Source organism: Varanus komodoensis, unplaced genomic scaffold, assembly GCF_004798865.1.
Source record: "Varanus komodoensis strain SLA01 unplaced genomic scaffold, ASM479886v1 scaffold1, whole genome shotgun sequence".
NCBI lineage: Eukaryota > Metazoa > Chordata > Lepidosauria > Squamata > Varanidae > Varanus > Varanus komodoensis.
The window spans coordinates 25543814-25563978 of record NW_025335268.1 but is presented as its reverse complement, the minus strand read 5'-3'; the positions used below and the strand labels follow the sequence as shown (position 1 = coordinate 25563978).

The window sequence follows — 20165 nt, the reverse complement described above, 5'->3', positions numbered from 1 at the left end:
CTCTTCTGCACACCTATTTGAGGAACTCTGTCTTCTTTTTTGGGGCTTGAGATGCTATTCTTGTTTTCAATACTCTCAATGAGCTGTAAAGTGGAACCAATAAATTGTTAAGAGATGCTTCTTCATCTCTTCTTTGTGGTAAACTATAAAGCTAAACATATCATTAATAAGCCTATACCACTTCCTAAACTGTATTACTACACTGTTAATTAATTGTGAACATGTTAAGGCCCAGATTCCAACTAGACCCTTGGGGCATTCCTTTGTCTCTTCATTAATTGAAGACACTTACTGCCAGCAATAGCATATGACTAGATAATTCCTTAGTAGCTTTGTGACTGTCGCTGTCCATTTACAGAGTACTAGGATGCTGGTCATGCATGCTGAGAAAATCCTTATATTCCATTTAAGCAAAAACAGAAATTAAAGACGAATCAGAACTACAGGGCCAGTGACCCTGATTTTATGTCAGGAAACTTCATCAAGCACCAAGAGGGGGGAAACCTTGCACAGCCTTGAACAAGTAGCTCTTACTTAATGAGCAAAAAAAAAAAAAAAAAAAAAAAAGATTAAGGAAGCTGTTCCTTATTTAGTTTTAAAAGGCAACAAGAGGAGCACAAATTCCAAGGATCCTCAATTCCTATTTGAAGAAGACCACTTATCTCACTTCAAAATAATATAAAGGCTCTTCTACAGCTGTTGAAAATGACAATATATTCATTTTTATGAAATTACACACAAGTATCGATTCAACTACAACACTAGCCTAGGACTTTGGAGAGTCATATTTAAATCCCAACCTTGGTAATGCAGCCCAATGGGTGACCTTCAACCAATCACCAACTCTCAGTCTAGGCTACCTGACATAGTTGCTGCAAAGATAAAATGACAGAAGATTGACTGAATATACCACCCTGATGTCCTTGGAAGAAAGGTGAGATATAAGTGGAACAAACAAACAAGCACTTTCCTTCACAACTTCAACTCATGTCTTAGATTATAGGCAATTTATATGTGAATGAAAATGTGTGCATGATTCTAAAATCAATAAGAGGTATCTATTTTAAAAATAGCAACTTTAGGAAGATTCTAATCCAATTAGCCATGATTAGCAACATTTACAGACATGATGCTGACATCCAGTAGAGGGGGCCCAATCAGGATTTGAGAAGAGCAGGAATTCATGTGTGAAAGAAAGGGATTCCTGTAGACCACCCCCCCAGAATATCTAAATTGCTTGTAGTTTTTACATATTTTCATTTAAAATTGTTATGAAATATATTGTTTTATTGTACACGTCTTTGTTAGAACATGCTGTGTTTATTGCACATCAACCTGGAATTCACTGAACATATATTTGTTTAGAAAAAGTTTGAAGAGTCCTGCAAAATCTTTATATGTTCCAAACTACCCAGAGAAGGAAAAATGCTTCATGAAAACATGAATATGCCAGTTGCTTCACCCTAGGGAAAAGAACAGTCCAAGTAGGAAGTGTCCAAACAGCAGGAAAGTATAAAGGGAAAGTAAGGAAGAAAAACTTTTTCTTGGCTTTGTATATTTTGTACCAATCTGTCACTATATTGAAATACATTTATACATACACATATTAAGATTAGTATTGCATTTTTCTCATACCACTAGCCTAGCCATTCATAATTGGTACATTATGAAATCTCAAAATGAGTTTCTAATTTAAATGATCGAGTTCAACGTGCTTCTTATTATCCTGGGACTAAGAACAGAGATCTACCCAATGTCTAGTACATGTCAGTTTTTAAGTAATTTCATACATGAGTAGCATGTAACAACTTTTCTAACGAACCATTTTAACATTTAGAAGTTTTAAAATGAAGTTTAATAAATCACATTCCTGCAAATTAAATTCATTATTTCTTGACTTAAGCCACACAATTCCAAAGGACAATTAGGGATCCATGTCTTGATTAAATCTGTGCACAGGCAGACCCCGAGTTACAACAACCCATACTTACAAACTGCCATAAAGCCTACTAATTTTTAAAAATTACTGAAGAAAATCATCATCACCAGAGAGAGAAAGGAATCAAAGAGGACAGTAGGAAAGCCTCCAAAGCATCACCAGAGAGAGAGAGAAAGCAGAATGGGAGAGAGAGAGGCCTCCTGCCCTGCCAGGCTGGAGAGGGAAATTTTTCCGGCATTCGCTTGCTGCAAAGAGGCAGCACTGGTGAGTTTGGGTGGAGAGGGGCCCTAGAAACATTTGCAAGTTTCCCCACTTTCCTGCACCCCTAGCCCCCATGAATGTGGACAGCTGACTATACATGATCTGATTTACATACAAATTCTATTTAAAGATGAATTTCCATTTTCTCAGGAACAGAACTCATTCATAACCTGGGGACTGCCTGTAGTGAAGTGTTCCATAAACTTACTTGTCTACGGCAAGCTACTATCCTGCACTAGTAAGGAACACTGTACTTCCAGCCAAGACCAGGTCATGGGACAACCTCTTCTCCCTTCTCAAAGAAAGGATAGTTTTTCTATATCCACTGAACTTTTGCAGGAGGTGCAGTATAGAACTTCCTTGCTGTGGCAAATCTGCATCATGTCCAGTGTTAGTCCTACTCACAGTAAACCCATTGAGGTCCACTGCTATTGGTTTAACTTGCTATTGTTAAAATGCTGTTGTTTTTAACTTTGTTAACTGCCCAGAGCGCTTCAGCTATTGGGTGGTGTGCAAATGAAATAAATGGGACTTAAATTAGTCATAACTAAGGTTAATCCTATTCAGTTTAATGTGTGTACTGTAAGTAGAACTAATACTGGATAGAATGCCCTCTGTCAGGAATAATGGAGAGATTATAGATACACACACACACACACACACACACACACACACTTTGAAGTGACCCAAAAGTAAAGTTCTCTAGGTGGTATACAGTTAGTACGAACATACAATGAAAATCTGATAAAAGCAGCACATTAAAAAAACCAATCATAAAATCACCAGCATTAACAAAACAGCACTAAAAGAACTAAAAACAGTTCCTAAAATGCTTATTTTAAGTCTGGATAAAGCACTGAAAAAACATAATGTAGGCACGAGGCAAGCCTCTCTAAGGATTGCATTCCACAGAAGGAATACCACCATTGAAAGGGCCCTCTTTCTTGAAACCATTTGCCTCATTTGGCAGGGACACCTCAGCTGATGATTTCACAGGTTGGCTAAGTAAATATGGGAAGTTACTTCTTCACGCAACCTGGCCTTAAGCCATATCAGTCTTTAAAGGTTAAAATCAGTACTTGAACATGGAAACAAGCAGGCAACTAGTGCAGATGGTGAATTTCTGGCATAATAGAATTCTATCAACCTACCCCCATGAACAATCTAGCTATTCTGTTTTGGACTAACTGAAGTTTCTAGCCTATTTTTAAGAGCAGTGCCACATACAGCACATCACAATAGTTCAAAGAAATTACCAGACCATGAATAACTGATTTCTTTTGTCCAAGTAGAGTCAGAGAGACACAGGTTTTTATCTGTTTATTTAATATTACATATTAATATTTAATATTACAGATCTGTGCCACTTTCCAGCTAGAAGAGTTAAACTCATTTGACAAGCATACAAACGTATGTGCATAGAGATTTCCCCACACCACAAAAAAGGAAGTGCAAACTCAATGAAATGCAAAAATACACTCCGTAACAATATAATTAAAGTTTAAATGTAAATACTGTCACTATGCTCATTTTGCATAAAAGAAGCTTTGTTGAAGATTACTTTTTGGATTTTGTTACCATAAATCCCACCATTTTCCATTAAGACCCATCTACTAAGTTCCTGCTTATGCCAACAGAAGGTATCCTCCTTTCATTTGATGAGGTGAACTCTAGTCCACAGAAACTTATGATGCATTCATTAGATCTTATTCCAAATTTAGTGTGGGTTGCTTTTTAAGTATTTGTTTTTGTTACTGCATTAGAATACTTTAAGTATGAAGAACTGAAAAAAACAGTAACAAATTAAAAAGGGTATGTAAGCAAGTGCTTCTTACAAGAAATGTTATTTTTCACAACTTAACCATAAATTCTAGAGATAAACATCTAAGCATTTCCTTTCTTCTCCTTTAAAACTCACTTCTAGCTTCTGCGTTTCTAAAAGCATTCCTCTTCTAACTCTATTTGCTTCTCCACAGCTGGCTAGAAAAGTGCAACGTTACTAAATTCTTGACAAGCTTATGGCATATTGTCTGCAAGAACAATTGAGCTTTCAACCAATGTATTCTGCAGCCAGAAAGTTAAAGCCACTTAGTACAATTTTACTTCAGGCCACTCATATAAAAAAGCAAAACAAATAACTGATACAACTTTACTATCTTTTATTACAATAAACAAATCTGAAAATAATGGTAGCCCCTCTTACTTTGCAAGAGCAAAACCAATGAGTGGCCAGATGGGAGAAGACATCATTAAGAAAACAAGATGGGGAAGAAGGCGATAAGATACAGAAAATGAGCATTAAAATACCCTCTTCATAAACATACTTGAAGATATTAACACAACCAATTTCCATCTTCATTTCTAAGTTACACATGACCAATGTACCTTTCATTGCATGCGGTTTGCCAGTTAGAGCTTTTTCCAGTGTGTGCTGCTCAATTTATATAGGCTTATATACAATTTGGGACTGCAGGTGGCACAGTGGTTTAAACTGCTGTGCTGCTGGGCTGGTTGATCGAAAGGTTGCCGGTTCGAATCTGCACAACAGGGTGAGTTCCCATTGCTCTACCCCAGCTCCTGCCAACCATACAAATCGAAAGCATGCAAATGCAAGTAGATAAAAAGGTACCACTTTGGTGGGCAGGTAACAGCATTCTGTGCACTTTGGGGTTTAGTCATGCCAGCCACATGACCATGGAGACTGTCTGCGGACCAACGCTGGCTCCCTCGGCTAGGAAACGGAGATGAGCACCGCCCCCTAGAGTCAGGCATGACTGAACTTAAAGTCAAGGGGAAACCTTTACCTTTTATATACAATTTACCTCTCTGGATCACAGAAAGGTTACTGCTTTCCCCTGCAGCCCTCCATGAATCCTCAAAATCTGGTGGGTAGCAGATTTTTGGAGGAGATAGGAAGTAGCAGAGGGAAGAAGCGGAGCAGAAAGCCCAGGTGCCTGAGCTGGTCCACTTGTGCAAATTCATATTTCATTCATTATTTCCTACAAAGAAAGTAATACCCATAAAGAAAGGTATCATGTGTGAATGACTCTTATATTTCATCACCTTATATTGACCACCTTGTAATTTGTTAATTATAACTACATTAAGTAAAGCATTTTAAGTCAGGAGCAAATCATGTGACAAGTTAATAACTTTATTTTCTAACATTTTAAAGACCAGATGGACTATATATTTGTGAAGAATAAATTACTATTAGTAGACAATTATGGATGTATCAGGTACACACTGATCTATTAAGACTGTATATTTTACCCCAAGATAGCTATGTATGCTGAATATAAGTAACAATTTGACAAGCATGGCAATAAACTAATTCTGCTGCTTAGATCAATTACCTCCTATATTCAAAGATAAATTTGGCATTGAATTTCATATTTTCACCAACAAAGAAAAAGTATTCCATATACAGAGGTGCCCTTAAAAATCTTGCACAATTGACTATTTGTGAGGACTAAAGGAAAGATGTCATATGTAGTAAGTAATTCCCATATTAACCCAAACTATTGAGCTGTTTCTACTGTCTCTTGGCATATCGTACTAAACGATCCCTAATTATATGCTTAAAGTGGCAGAAGACATATTTAACAGCTGAAATTCCATTGTTTCAAGACTCTTCATTCATCACAACTATATGCTTTATTAGTTTCTATGCCACATAGAGGGTAATATCAATGTATTTTAATAAAAGTAACTTACTAAACTACAAAAAGCAAGGTGAACTTTTGTTTTATGCACTATATATTTATTCTAGTGTTGCTATTAAGAGACTACAGTACAAAAGAGACATTTCTGCAAGTTCAAACCACAAAAATAAAAGCAAAATGACAACCTGAGAACAAAAACTGCATTTCTAGACTGATATCCTTGAATATGAACTAAGACATTACTGAGTGCTCCACTTGAGGGACAGCCAGCATGTCTATCAGTCAGAGCTTAGGAGATTGCTCTATGGTTAATTTTATTCCTGCAAAAGTGAGCTTGTAGAATTCACTCAACTAATTAAAATTTTCATTGCTTATTCTCATCTGTGTAAGCACTACTTTCCACATCACTTTACTGATTATGTTCACTCTACTAAAACATTACAGTACCAGCAGGAAAAAAAAATCCTTGACTACTCTTGTTATCTTGGTTGGTGTTACTCCTGCAATATTACAGATATAGCATAACACTCCTTCATATAAAGGAAAGTAGTGTGCTCTTTTCTAGAAGTTTAGAAAGAAGTTGTAATCAATATTTTATGCCTGTTTCTAAGATATAACAGTTATTTACAAATGAAATGTAAGGCACAATGGAAGAAAAGGCAGCAGAGGGTATAATACAGAGCCTGGAGAATAACTCCTTCCACAGCACAGGACAGAAAGGAACATCCTGATGAGTCACAGCACTAACAGTACTACAGAATAAGCTCCTAGCCAACCATGCTCATTTTTCCTCCTGTACACATGTATCCCAGCTATTATTCAAAGTGCAGACATTCAACAGAATGAGGTCTGGAACAGGGCATGTGGAATTTTCCTCTCTTCAATGCTGCCTTAGTTCAGAAAATATATGAAGTATTACTGTTTACTTTCTCAGAAAATATATGAACTATTATGATTATACCACAACTGTCAGTAACCAAACATCTGCACAGCAAGGATGCTATCTTTTGTCTTTAGAGTAACCAAATTTTGTATCCTCTTGTTTTAGCCAGGGTGTGCATTCACATACTTTCAAATACTTTTTTGCCACCTGTAAGCAATTCATTTATCCCACAATCTAGGAAGAAGCAAAGCAGGCATCATCTCAATAGCAAGTTTATGCCATGATTTCCCTTAAAATATCTAAACCCCTCTATGAATGAATAAGCTTTTAATGAATACCTATTGGGAATTAACCCCCTAGAAACAGAAATGGGACATTTCTGGAAAAAATGCCCAGTGAAGCAAGTTTTATGTACTAAATATCACTGCAAACAGACTTATCCAAATAGGACTATAAGGTTCCTACAATCCTATGCCTGTTTAGGCAGAAAGAGTCCTGCAACATCCATGGCTGGCTAGAGAATATTAGGATTTGCCAGCCTTTTTTCTGTCTATACATGCATTTGATTGCACCCTAACATGAGCTAAAACTAGAATATTATGGTACTAAAATGGTTAATGGTTGGTTAATTTCCAAACTATGATGTAGAGTAAATTTTCATTTCATGCCTATATCATAAGAACTTTTAAAAAATCTACTCATTTAGTAAAAACACCACAAACATGGGATTTCAATTGTTACAGTGCAAAGATGGCTCTCTAATACTTCCTAGTTATAATGACAAGTTCTTCAGAACTGCATGGATGGCTATTTCTATAATCACAGGCTGCTCATCCTAAATAAGGCCAGAATTCCCCTATATACACAAGGGGAATGCCATGTGTAAATATTTGAAATGGAACACTTGCTGAAAAAAATAGAACTATTTTTTTACTTATCACAATCAATCTAAAATACAGATTTTGATACAGTACTTAATTCACTAGTTATTATTTCAGAAATAATGGTTATTTAATCAAAAGAGAAAAGATTCTTGATGGAGCTTATTTACTGAGAACTACCAACATAGTTGTCTGAAATATGTTATTACTTCCAGGCACAGCAGAATCGTAGCTCTCCATATCCCTGAATAAGACCTTATTCAACAGATAAAGTAGCTTACAATATTTAATAACAAAGATGGTAGCCCGTGCTTATCATTCAAGTATCTGACAATATTTCATTTTCAGATATTCAGAAAATGCCTAGCAGATTTTTAAGGCCTGAAAACCAAATTAATCACAGTACAAACCGCCTACATTTGGAGCTTGGTCTGGATGTTTAGATAACATTTAACACCAGGTCATGTGCTCACAGACATACACGTTTAAAAATAAGGAATACATTATTGATATTTCTTCCATTACATTTGCTTTAAGAAACATACCACCAGCTGTCAGTGCCTTTCAGTAAACAGGAACATGCTATGCAACTACTCAATACATCAAATCGTGAAAAGCTGTTTTTTTAAAAAAATCTTTCTGCATCTTGCAGCAGTATTTTTGCTGCAGTCTTCTCTTCAATAAAGGGACTTCCAGTAAATCAGAAATATTAATTCAATAGACCTCCCATAAAGGTAAAGTAAATTAAATCTATCCTTTAACTAGAACAGATAAAGCACAACTGCTTAAGAGAGCTTCCCCCGACCCCTCCATACTTTTAGAGAGAAAAAAAATACCCCTTCTTCCTCCTCCAAACTACCAAGGCTGGCCCAGGCAGCCATGTCCTCGTTCCTCTTTTAAAGGGTGTTGCAGAACTCCAGCACACTGGATTTACATTATGCCCTCGGCACTGCCATCAGAAGAATATACAAAAACCAAAGCAATACACACGCCTTCCTTTCAGCCAAAGGAAGAAAACTGCCTCGATTCGGAAACAGCTCCGATCCTCATACTAGGTAGCAAACTAGGACAGACATAACCCTCCGCGGCTCCCCATTCCACTAACCCCGTCTCTACCCGTAAGTGTTTTACCTTCATGATGAACTCTGGCTGCAGGAGAAAAGCCCGAAAGAGGTTGAGCTGCCGAGGCTGGACCTGAAATTTAAAACAAAGCACTGAGGCACCACACAACCCCCTTCTCATTGGGGCGCGCTCCTGCTAGTGTGTGCGCGGGGTGGGGGTGGCATTCTGCAGGAGCTGCTCCTCTGTTCCTAAGACCACCCCCGACACAGCCTACCTCTCTCACTCCCTCTATACAGGGCCCCGTTTCGCCGCCGCCGCCGCCTCGCTGCTCTAGCTATCGCGGCCGCTTCCTCTCGGAGCCTCACACACCGCCGCTTGGCTTCCCCCTCTCTCGCTGCCTTTGACGCCATTTCTGTCAGCGGAGAAACTTGCCACAACAACCGCTTCTTAAACCCCCCCACCCCCCGCTTTCCTTGCAAGCCCCTCTCCGGGGGGAGGAATAAACCCTTGAGGAGGAACAAACCCTTCTCCTCACAGGGAGTGGCTCCCACCTCCCCTACTCAACTGGGGCTGAGTAGTGGGGGGCGACAGAGGCAGGTTACGGGGCGTCCAGCCTGGACAGAGGCTTCTCCGTTCATGCAGGCGCGCACACACACACTTCCCTGCGGGTGGGGAGGCTTCTCCATTGTACTAGGACAAGGAGCGAAGATGGGGGCGGCTCGACAGGCAGCTCTCCTCATCTTCCTCGTCGTCGTCGCCCTCTTTCTCCATCCCGTGTTAAGAACTGCAGTTCCCCGTATCTTCCCGGCAACCTGTCTCTCTTTCGGCTCGCTCTCACTGCTTGTCCCCCGCCCCCCCTCAAACGCTGACTCCGCGGCAGGAGTTTCAGCAACAGCCCCAGCTTCCCTGCTCGAAGCTGGTCAGCGATCGAGGAAGCCGGGAAGGCGGCGGTCAACTGGGAGAAACACGGGAGGCCTTCCCTCCAGCTCGTTTTCCACAGGCGGCTCCAGGATTCCTCGCTTCTCCCTTCCGAGACTCAAAGGTTTCGGATTCGTGGGGGGGGAGGGGGGTCGGCGAGTCCCGCCGCAGCCTCAACAAGGAGAAAAACAAACCTAAAGCGCTTCTTTCCTTCTCTCTCTCTTTCATCGCCCCTGCAAAGGACTTCTGCCTCCACCAAGGAGTCTCATTACCCACTTAGGGCCACGGGGGACCGGGAAGGTCTTTTCCAGGGCAACGTTACCTTTGTTCCACGGCTGTCGCCCACCCGCCCGCTCGCTGGTCCCCCCAACCTGCGGGGGGGGGGGCGAGGAGGATGGAGCCTCCTCCCAACGCTGGACCCGATCCCTGGGCCAAAATCCCGCGACTATCAAGCAATCGTCCGCCTGGTTCCCAGGATGGTCGAGGGGCTCTCGCCCGGCAATAGCGGGGGCCAATCCCTCCCGTCCGAACCCCGGTGGCGACGGCGACAGCAGCGGCTCCGCTCCAAGCTGTTCACTCCCCTCCCCCTCCAAGATCCGAAGCGTGACTGACAGCTCAAAGCCCACCCCCTCCCCGCCTTACCTGTCCACTACTGGCTGGAAAGCCACAAAGCCCGCCTACTTCCTAACGCCATTAGCCTTTCTATCAGAAACACTGATGTAATTCTCTCACAGGTTGTATGGAAACAGAGACTTGGCGTCGCGGTGGCTTTTGGGTAGCAAGGTTTCTCATTCGCCCAATTGTCGCAGCCTGCGAAGGGATTTTTTTCTCAATTGTACTACAGTTCCTAAGATGCATTGCGAGGCAGAAGGCGAATGAGAAAATGGAGGGGCAGAGGGAGTCGAAGAGAGCTTATTAAACGTCTGTAGGAGGAGCTCGCGCCTGCGCCAAGAGGCCCTGGTGGCGCATTTTTCCCCCATCAGGCGAAGGTGGCGATTGAGGCGGAAGGGGGTGGGGTTTTGTGGTTGCCGTTATTGCGTTGAGACGGGCGAAGGGACGCGTAAAACTCCCGGCGAGGTCTTAGAATGGACCAGTGAAGAAGTCGTGGGGGAGGCTACGGTAGGTTGAAGTCAACGCTCTTGAATTTCATGCATAAGAAAGGCCCCCTTTCAGTCTCCGCCCACTGTTTCCCCTTCTCGCAAGGAAGGTGTCTGGTTTCATTCCTCCTCCTCCCTTTCCTATTAGGACGCTCCGCCCCTCTGCTATAAGATGTGGCCGCGGCGTGCTTGAGGAGGAAGCCCCGCACGTACGTGGTCGTGTCGGGAGGAGCGGCTGGAGCGCTTTCCTCGGAGCTCGCCTGTGTGCCGCTGCTCTTTTCGTAGGCTTGCGGAGTCGAGCGCAAGTGTGTGAAGTGCAAGAGAAAGGGACGGTTCTTGTATTCAAGGGCGACTCTCCTCCTAAGGTATGCCTTTAAAATGCCTTAATGTTGCTGAAGGAGTGTATTTTCCACCTCTAAAGTTCTTAGAGATTCTTTGATACTGGCAACTAGTTTTGTTCGCTCAAATTTAAAGCACTGTTGTTAGCAGTCTTAAGATCTGGTACAGGATGAACTAACAATCTAGTTTATTTAATCAGATTCTTTCTATATTTGTTGAGCTTCAAGAGTGTTCGAAGTAAGCTGCCCCGAGGCTTTTTCCGAATGGGGCGGAATAGAAATATTCTAAATAAATAAATAAATAGTACTGTATAGCAAAATTCTTACTTGGAGAAGATTGCCTATGTATCCTTTTAAATGTAAGCTTTGCACGTTAACACTTTTTTATTCTGGTATAAAAGTGTCTGGGTTGTATTTACTGTATGGAATAGACGACATGTTCAGTGAATTTATTCAATAGTAAGAAAAAAGTGTGAAGCCTTTGGAGAGCCAAGTCTATAAATCTGATAATTTACTGTGTCTAAAAAGGGAAACAAAGCCAGTCCAAATAGGTTTAATTTCATATAAATAATACAAAGCAATTTTAATGTGAGGGATTATTAAAAGTTGGTCATAGGCCAATAAATTTCCTAAACAGAAGAGAATCAGTTAACTGAAGATCAATGTTTGTTTCTTAGATCTATATCCTACCTTTTCTCTTACAAAGTACTCAAAACAACTTACACAGTTCTTCTCCTCCACTCAATTTTATCCATAACATCAGCCCTGTGAGGTAGGTTGGGCTAAGGGTCTGTGCCTGGCCCAAAGTTACCCATTTAGCTCCATGGCTGAGCAGGGGCTAGAACCCAGGTCAATGGAGTCCTAGTGCCATGCTCTTAACCGCTGCACCACACTGGCTTTCCAATGTTAACATGTGTGATAACGTTAAATGTACATTCCTATTCCAGGAATATGCATCACATATTTGATATACTTTTATTAAGGTATTTTTAAAATCTGCAATTGAAACGATAGTCTGTGTGCTTTTGTTTACTAAGACCTTCCATGTAAGAAAGATGTAATACAAAGTGGACTTAATTGCTGAAAGTGTCCTAGCTATTTCTGCTGGTTAGTTGGTTTCCAAGATTGCCTGATGTATAAGACAACTGTTGATTTTTCTGCATTTATTAATTCAGTATTTTGTATTCTTACATAAATATTCACAATTTAGGCACTGCTTACAATTATACCAAAATGTTTGCATGGTGACTTTATGCATCTGCTGCAATCCTTTTTTTAATACTGCAATAAAAATTATACGTTAGATTTATGAAGCACATTTAGCAAATGATCAGGCTGGTTCAACACAACAGGCTTTAATTGCTCTAATAATTGATCATTGAAGTCTAGTGATTAATCCTACATCAAGGAAGCCTAAATCTAAACATCCAGTTCAGCATTGTCTGTCATATTAGCTTAAACCTTTTATTAGTATCAGTTGTAAAACAGTGGGGGGGGGGCTTGCAATGCAAGTTTTATGCATGTCTAGTAGTCTTAATTGTGCTATTTTCTCAGTTCAAATAAATTTGGTTCTCCTGGAAATGCTATAGTGCTGCTGTGTTTGGGCACTGAGCAGATCTGCAGGTTCTGTATAAAAGATGGGAGAAATTATCTGGTATATGTGAGTGTGCCAACCAGCACTCTTATGGTGGATCCTGCTTCACTGAATAACTGCCAAAAATATAATACATTTGAAATCAAATATTTGAGAATACAAAGCATTATTTTAATCTCGACTTCGATTGTATAATTGAGGCTAAACCAGTTGAAGCTCTAAGAACTGATGCTTTGTGGACTTACATTGGATAGTTGGTATTTATCAGCCCATTTCTTAGATGTTCTTTTCTGATTCACTTCCTGCTGTAAATGTTGCACTATTTTGTAATAAATATATGTGAAACTATTGGGAGTTGGTTAAGAATTATATGCTAGAAAACAATTTGTTGCGTGTTCACCAGTTGACAGCAAGATTGCTAAATTGGCATGGGACTATGTTATGACTGCAGCTTCTGTATTTAAATTGCATGAGATGAATTGTTTCAGTCTGAAGCAGCTACATCTGCAGTGCAGCAAGAAATACAGAGATGAGAGGGAAAAGAACGATTATGGGTGGGGTGGGAGGAGACCAAAACAATACCTGAAAACATAGTTTCCCTACATCCTGAAACATTGTGATAAGGGAAAATGTACAGGATGTAAGAACAAGGGTTCTGAATTGATACGTGGGAAAAGTTGCGCAATGCTGCTTGGAAACACTACTGTAACTTGTGTTGCAGATGTGTAAAAACCTTGTAAAAGTTCAGGAAGTTTTCGTAGTGGTGCTTTCTAAGAAATGTAGCTGTCTACTGATCTTTAGAACTTTGTGGAAGATGCATGGAAGGACGTCATTTAAAGCAGACTTTAGTAAACAGTGCAGTGCTGACTATTGGTTCAGATGCTCCAGTCATCTGTACACTGACTCAGTCTGTACTTCATTAGTTTTTCAGCTTTGTTTTTCCTGATGATATTTAAAGTACATTGTTAATTTGTTCTTAAACAGATTGAATCACACTACTTCAAAATAGTTTTTTAAAAAATGGAACAAATAGAAGAGACATCCAAAAGAATTCTCCTCGAGCCGTATAACTACTTACTGCAACTGCCAGGTAGTATCTCATGAATTCTAGTCATGTCTGTCTGATGAACTAGTATCTTAACTATTAGCCATAGCAGCCCTTTTGATATGCCTAGAATGTTTTTCCAGCTTTAACGCCTATAGTAAACATTTTGTTCCGTCTCCTATTTATTCTCTTGGCTACCTGCTTGTTAAAACTTCCTCCTCTTAGATGCTTGACAGCATATGTTGGCATTTTCATTGATCTTGAATTTATATTGATTTTAACTATATCTGGGTCTCTATGAACTGCATGTTTGGATGTATAGGGTTTTTATAATACATTTTTAATCTTTGTAAACTGCCTGAGTTTCAGCTATTGGGAAGTATAAAAATGAATGGAATGAACTTAAACTGTGCCATGCACTGATACTTGTGCCCAATAACATGTGACCAAAAAGCAGGCTGAAACTGTTAGCATTTGCTTCTTGTAAATGACCTCTTGCTACTATTTTATTCCACTTCCAAAAAAAAAAAAAAAAAAGTGATATCATGGTGTGTATTTTTTTTTTTTTTTACAAGCCTTGCTATCCAGATCATACTGAACAAACATTAGAGCCTAGTATGCTTAAATGATGAATCTAGAATGTTACTTGCTTCCTCCTAAAAGTGGAACAGGCTGCAACATGACTGCCATGTGGCGTTTTTCAGCATTCTGTTGACTGGTGCAGTAGGAGATGGGAGCCTCAGGACCCCTGGCACATGCAGCTTCTCCACATGTGCACCTCTGGATGTATCTAAAGCAGGAGTCTCAAACTCAACTTGCCTGGGGGCCGCTGGAAGTAGAGCCTGGGTGAGGCTGGGCCGCATCAAGTATTCCACCACCGCAGGGGTGGTGGGCTGCTCATCCCGCCGGCCCGGGCGCCACTGGCGCGTTGAAGGCCGCAGGGCCCCTCCCCTGTGCCCCGCCCATCCCAGCAATTGGCCCACGGGCTGCGAGTTTGAGACCCCTGCTCTAAAGCTTTCTGAGTCAGTTAAAAAGAGCATCCCACAATAATTGAATGTATTCTTTTAGGATAAACTTGACATGCCTGCCAGCAGTTCTTTGGTTTCAGCCATAATGGAAAATGAAATCCAGATTATACTGGTAATTGGGATTTTTCATCAGCATATTAACTACATTCCTTGCCTTTAGTAACAAATGCAGCTGCCTTATGTAAAGGTCAGCTGAACAAATAGCTACACAGTAGTAGCAGTTTATGGGAGAAGAGTGTGTGGTCTGTTTGGCTTGCACGAGTACAGCCTTGACTCTAAGCACAGCTAATTAAAATAGTACGCTCTTGATGCTCAAATCAATGTATATTTAAAAAAGCTGACAATTATCAGTGATAGCACTTGGGACAAGGTGACACTCTGGAACAATATGCAATTCCATGGTATGTGTCCAGCATACCAGCATAGAAGTATGGTAAGCATCTCTTCACAAGGGCCTGAATTAAGTTGGGACTTGCTTCCAATCAGGCCAGACAATACTTCACCCCATATAGTGAACATATCTCTATCAACTTTAGAGTTTTCCCACATAGCAAGGTTTTTCTGAATCTGAGTAAGTTGTACACACAGCATTCATATGCACCACTGTTTCTAGAGATGTTTAAGGCTAGCAAGGGATTGATGTGGTTTGGGAATTTTGCAAAGCTTCATGCTTTGTACAGGTGGTAATACCTTTTTTTCTGAATTATAGGTAAACAAGTCAGAACCAAACTTTCTCAAGCCTTTAATCACTGGTTGAATGTTCCTGAAGATAAGCTACAGGTGAGTTGCATTCTTCACACTAATTTGAATTGCCAATTCAAGAAAAAATTGTTTTAAAAATGTAATCACATAGACATAGGAAAGGTTATTCAGGCACAATCCAGTTGAGATGCCTGAAGTTTTCTGAACTCAGAGAATTATGGGTGTCCTATTCAGAATTGAAGGAGCCATCTCATGTACATTTCTTGCGCCCAACAAAAAACTTAAAGGGATGGTTTCATCCATCTGAGTGGTTTGTATCTGCATATGAGAACAGACTGATGTCCTAGTAGGGGAGATATTCTGGCAGAGCCTCACTCCTCCCTGCCCCTTGCAACATCCACCAGCTCCAAGGTCACTCTTCCATTCTTGGCACCACAGCTGATGTGGGAGGTGAGGGAGAGCACTTCAGGGCTAGAGCTCCAACTCTGAGCTCGGAACATGTTTCTGAGGTGGGAACTGGAACTCCGGCCTTTCATGTGCCCATTTAGACACACTCATGCATGTGCATTACTCCCTTTTCTGACCCGTTCCCAGTTTTAATTTCCCATCTTCATGCCTGTGTAGCAGTGCAGAGTATTAAATAAAACAGATACATTAATTGGGATTTGTTCATTGGATATGGAATCATCTAAAAGTAGCTGAGGGAGAACAAAGTGAAATAAAGGACTGACTTTTTTCTCTTTTATTAGGTTATCATTGAAGTGACAGAAATGTTGCACAATGCAAGTTTGCTTATAGATGACATAGAAGACAATTCAAAGCTAAGACGAGGTTTTCCAGTAGCTCATAGCATCTATGGAATACCATCTGTAATAAATTGTGCAAACTTTGTTTATTTCCTTGGCTTGCAAAAGGTTTTAACACTTGATCACCCAGATGCTGTGAAAGTGTTCACTCGCCAATTGCTGGAACTCCATAAAGGCCAAGGCTTGGATATTCACTGGAGAGATACTTACACCTGTCCTACAGAAGCAGAATATAAAGCAATGGTTCTGCAAAAGACAGGTGGCCTTTTTGGACTAGCTGTAGGCCTCATGCAGTTGTTCTCCAGTTATAAAAAAGATTTAAAACCACTCCTTAACACCCTTGGGCTCTTCTTCCAAATTAGAGATGACTATGCAAACTTGCACTCCAAAGAATATAGTGAGAACAAAAGTTTTTGTGAAGACCTAACAGAAGGGAAATTCTCATTCCCAACTATCCATGCCATATGGTCCAGGCCAGAAAGCACACAGGTGCAGAATATTCTGCGACAGAGGACTGAAAATGTGGACATTAAAAAATATTGTGTGCATTACCTTGAAGATGTGGGTTCCTTTGAATACACTCGGAAAACATTGGAAGAACTTGAGTCTGAAGCTTATAAGCAAATTGAATCACTTGGTGGAAATCCTGAGCTTGCAGCGTTACTTGAATATTTAAGCAAAATGTTCAAAGACAATGAAAATTGAAACAATTGCCAATTATGGTTACTACAAACAGTTCTGAAATGATCATGAGGATCTAGTAGCATTACCTTGCTGCATAGGAACTGCTCTGAAGCATATTTTAATGGGTAACTGGGAGTTTGATATGTACCCTAAGTGTTCTTTTAATTTTCAGCTGCTTATACAAAATTACATTCTGCTACAAACTTCCATTGAAATAAAGCTACTCGGTCTTACTGTAAAACTTTCTCATTTGATTGTGATTTAATTCTGGCCTCAAGACACATTTCCAAATATGATCCTGAAAGCATATGAAAGTTCTGACTTGTTTTTCTTTCGGTTTTCAAGTTCTGGGTGGTTCAGGCATGTATTCTTAAATGTTCTTCCATTTCTTTTTCTTTACCCTTGAGATAATGAATTAATATATGCTTTATTATGCAAATACTTGTCAACCTGGGTGTAGCAGGCAGTTAAATCATTCCAGGGGCTTAAGCTGTGTAGTGGGGGAGAGCCATCAAGCGCTTCCAACTGAGTGATTAATACAATTTTGCTGAAGCATAAGAACCAGTTGGACTATATTGTGTAAGAAGATGGACAAGGTAACCTAATGGAAAACTGTTAGCATATAGAGTGGTCACATGTGTAGCCTTGCAGGCATTGGACAAAGAACTCCCTGCAGAAGTGGAATGGGCTAGTTTGGGGGTGATCTTTCTGTTTTTTAAAAAACAATTCTGTATGATCCCAAGTTTATTCTTCATAGCTTTGGGCTGGGTTGCAAGGGCCCATACATGTGGAAATTAAATAGACAGGCAAGGAGAGGGTGAAGGGAAAGGGTTGCCCTGGGTTCCAGTGCTATAGGCAAGAACAAACAATTGCCAAGGTACAGTTTGCTACCTCTTATACCCGCCTCAGCCTGAGCCAGGGTATTGACAGACCTTGTTCAATTCACATCTTAGCCTACATGTTTAGATGTAGTACCAAAATTTCCTTAGAAGTACACACAACTCTTGAAGTAAGTGTTAAATTCATTTGTAAGAGGGAGGAAACATAAAAATCAGTAACCTTTGGAACAGTATTCCAGATAGAAAATACCAAACTTGCCTATACTTGTTCTTAGCATAGAATAGTGTCCAAAAGATGAGGCTTCAAGTCTGAAACCAGATGGAGTAGGAAGACAAAAGGCAGTTTTCAGCCCCTTTTTATGTTCAGTCCCCTGACAACTCTCAGAAGATCAGTTAGAACAGAAACATGCTGCCTGAAACAGTATTCCCAAACCCTAGGGGGCAATGGCAACAATTCCCACAGGAATGCAATTGAGATTCAATCCAATTAACTCTTGTTCTGACCTTGCAGCCTAGAAACCTTTGGGGATAACTCATGCAGGTGGTGGTATCACTGTGTGCAAACTTAGCTATGCTAAATGGAACATTACAAAATGTGAATCTAAAAGGAAAGTGGGAATTCTAAGCACAGATGTTTTAAGGCCTTGTATACTACATATTTATACATGTATTTATAGACTGCCTATAACTGCCAAGGCCTTCCGAGGCAGCTTAAATATACTACTTGTATACTGGGGCCTTTGGGACTAATGTTTGATGTTTTGCATACGTGCCAATCTACTTGAATATGCTAGATGAGATGTAGATAGTTCATCCTAAAGCCTTTCCAGCCAAAAATGCTCCTATAAACATATGGTAGCCTTTCTCAACCTGATACACTCCAGATATTTTAGACTAAATCTTTGTTCCCAGTCGGTCTGGCTAATGGCCATGATGTCCTGTGCTGTTGGGAGTTGTAGCCCAACGCATATGGTGAAGGCTAGCATATATATTAATGTCTACAGCTAGTAGATAAGTCAAACTGTAATATCATAGTTGAAGTAAAATAAATCAGAGCTGCAGGAAATTTCACACTTGGATAGTTGTCCAAAGGATGGTGTTCTAGAGATATGAACTGTTCCTTGTGTCTATTTACAGTGACCTTATAAGGCAGGTAGGAACTTAAGTCATTCAAGATTTCCCATGTAATTGTTTATTTCGGACTAGCATATAAGGGGCCTTGTTAAGTTCAAGCAGTCTGGTTGAAGTTTCATGCAATGTCTCAATTTCTTACATGTAGCAGTACCAGATGCATAAAACAGAATTGTCAAAGAAATCTTGTTTAATTATTTAAAGTTAGGGATGAACAGTGAAGTGGCTAGTTCTGCTGATGACACCAAAGTATCTGGGGTAGTAAAAAGGGTACTCCAAGAGCCCCAAAAGGACATCTCAAAACTAGGGCAATAGTCATTAAAGAGCAAATGCAGTTCAATATAAGCAAATGTAAACTAAGGTACACTGAGGCAAAAAATCCCATGTATATGGGACCTGAGCAGTCACTTTTCCAAAGGAAAAGTATTTTTTTATATTTCTTGCACTTATTTTAAAAAACATTTCTCTCTTTATCTCTTTCCCTTTCTCCAACTCTCCCCCGCTATTAGTCAAATTTTATTTTTGCTTTCAATAAGCTTGGGGTGTGGGGAGAAAGAATATGGGTCAAATTAGCAAAAGCTGACTTTTCTGTGAGCATGAACTAACAGCAACAACATGAGACAGTCTTTTCAAACCTCTGACATGCAAATACGTTTTCTTACATAGGAAGGTGTGCTGGCTCTCATATGTATTACGTTATACATTCATTGGACATTACTTCGAAATTGTGGCTAGGGAATCCATCTTTTTACTAGAAAATACAGCATGGACACCAAGAAGATAAAGGGGTTGCAGAAGATTCTCTCTCCCTCTGCGTGTGTGCGGGAGGTGGGGAGTGGGGCAAGGGAGGGAGATTAAATGGAGTATTTCTTGGGACTAGGGAATGCATGGAGATCCCTACCAAATTGCCATATGGCCACCAAGTCAGCTAATTCAGGAGAATCTCTTTGAACATGGCCAATCAAATGTCTTGGTAGCAGAATACATCTGAACCTCCCTACCAGCTCGCTGAGGTCAAACATTAACCCAACTAATCACCCTGTATGATCACCTTCTGTTCTGAATATTGGGGTAGTTTACCATGAATATAAAAGTATAGATTATAAAAACTGCATATAAAAGTTATTAGGAAGGAACCTCCCTAAACTTTATATTCAGGTACCAAACTTGTTCTGAGAAAATTCACTCTGAAATCTTTCTGTGAAACCCTTTATGACTAGGTAGAAGTTCAAAAATTTATGGTTCAGTATCTCTACTTGGGCACCCTTCAGACTGGTGCATCCCAGGTCTGA

The 20165-nt window shown here is 40.2% G+C and overlaps 2 protein-coding genes across 5 annotated transcripts in view; one reads left to right on the top strand and one right to left on the bottom strand.

Moving 5' to 3' along the window:
- ARID4B (AT-rich interaction domain 4B) overlaps positions 1 to 10403 on the bottom strand; it is a 120972-nt gene extending 110569 nt beyond the window's left edge. For 2 of the 4 annotated variants that reach the window (XM_044420103.1, XM_044420119.1), the window contains exons 1-2: positions 9932 to 10192; positions 8761 to 8823 (exon numbers count right to left, since the gene is read on the bottom strand). In XM_044420103.1, coding sequence (XP_044276038.1) covers positions 8761 to 8766 — 6 coding nt within the window. In that variant the 5' untranslated portion in view covers positions 8767 to 8823; positions 9932 to 10192. Of the gene's footprint in view, positions 1 to 8760; positions 8824 to 9931; positions 10193 to 10251 lie in introns of those variants that run through there. The other 2 variants (XM_044420111.1, XM_044420125.1) reach the window with 2 other exon arrangements.
- A 145-nt stretch (positions 10404 to 10548) lies between these two features.
- On the top strand, positions 10549 to 17144 carry GGPS1 (geranylgeranyl diphosphate synthase 1). The gene is made up of 5 exons (XM_044420138.1): positions 10549 to 10728; positions 10855 to 11071; positions 13623 to 13728; positions 15421 to 15491; positions 16163 to 17144. The coding sequence occupies exons 3-5, from the start codon at positions 13659 to 13661 to the stop codon at positions 16922 to 16924; spliced, it is 903 nt and encodes a 300-aa protein (XP_044276073.1). The 5' UTR covers positions 10549 to 10728; positions 10855 to 11071; positions 13623 to 13658; the 3' UTR covers positions 16925 to 17144.
- The last annotated feature ends 3021 nt before the right edge of the window (positions 17145 to 20165 follow it).

Bases quoted from the DNA above. Each gene is read 5' to 3' on its own strand.
- GGPS1 (XM_044420138.1), top strand. From the start codon at position 13,659: ATGGAACAAATAGAAGAGACATCCAAAAGAATTCTCCTCGAGCCGTAT. The intron at 13,729-15,420 runs GTAGTATCTCAT...TCTGAATTATAG, and splicing joins CTACTTACTGCAACTGCCAG to GTAAACAAGTCAGAACCAAA. The intron at 15,492-16,162 runs GTGAGTTGCATT...CTCTTTTATTAG, and splicing joins TTCCTGAAGATAAGCTACAG to GTTATCATTGAAGTGACAGA.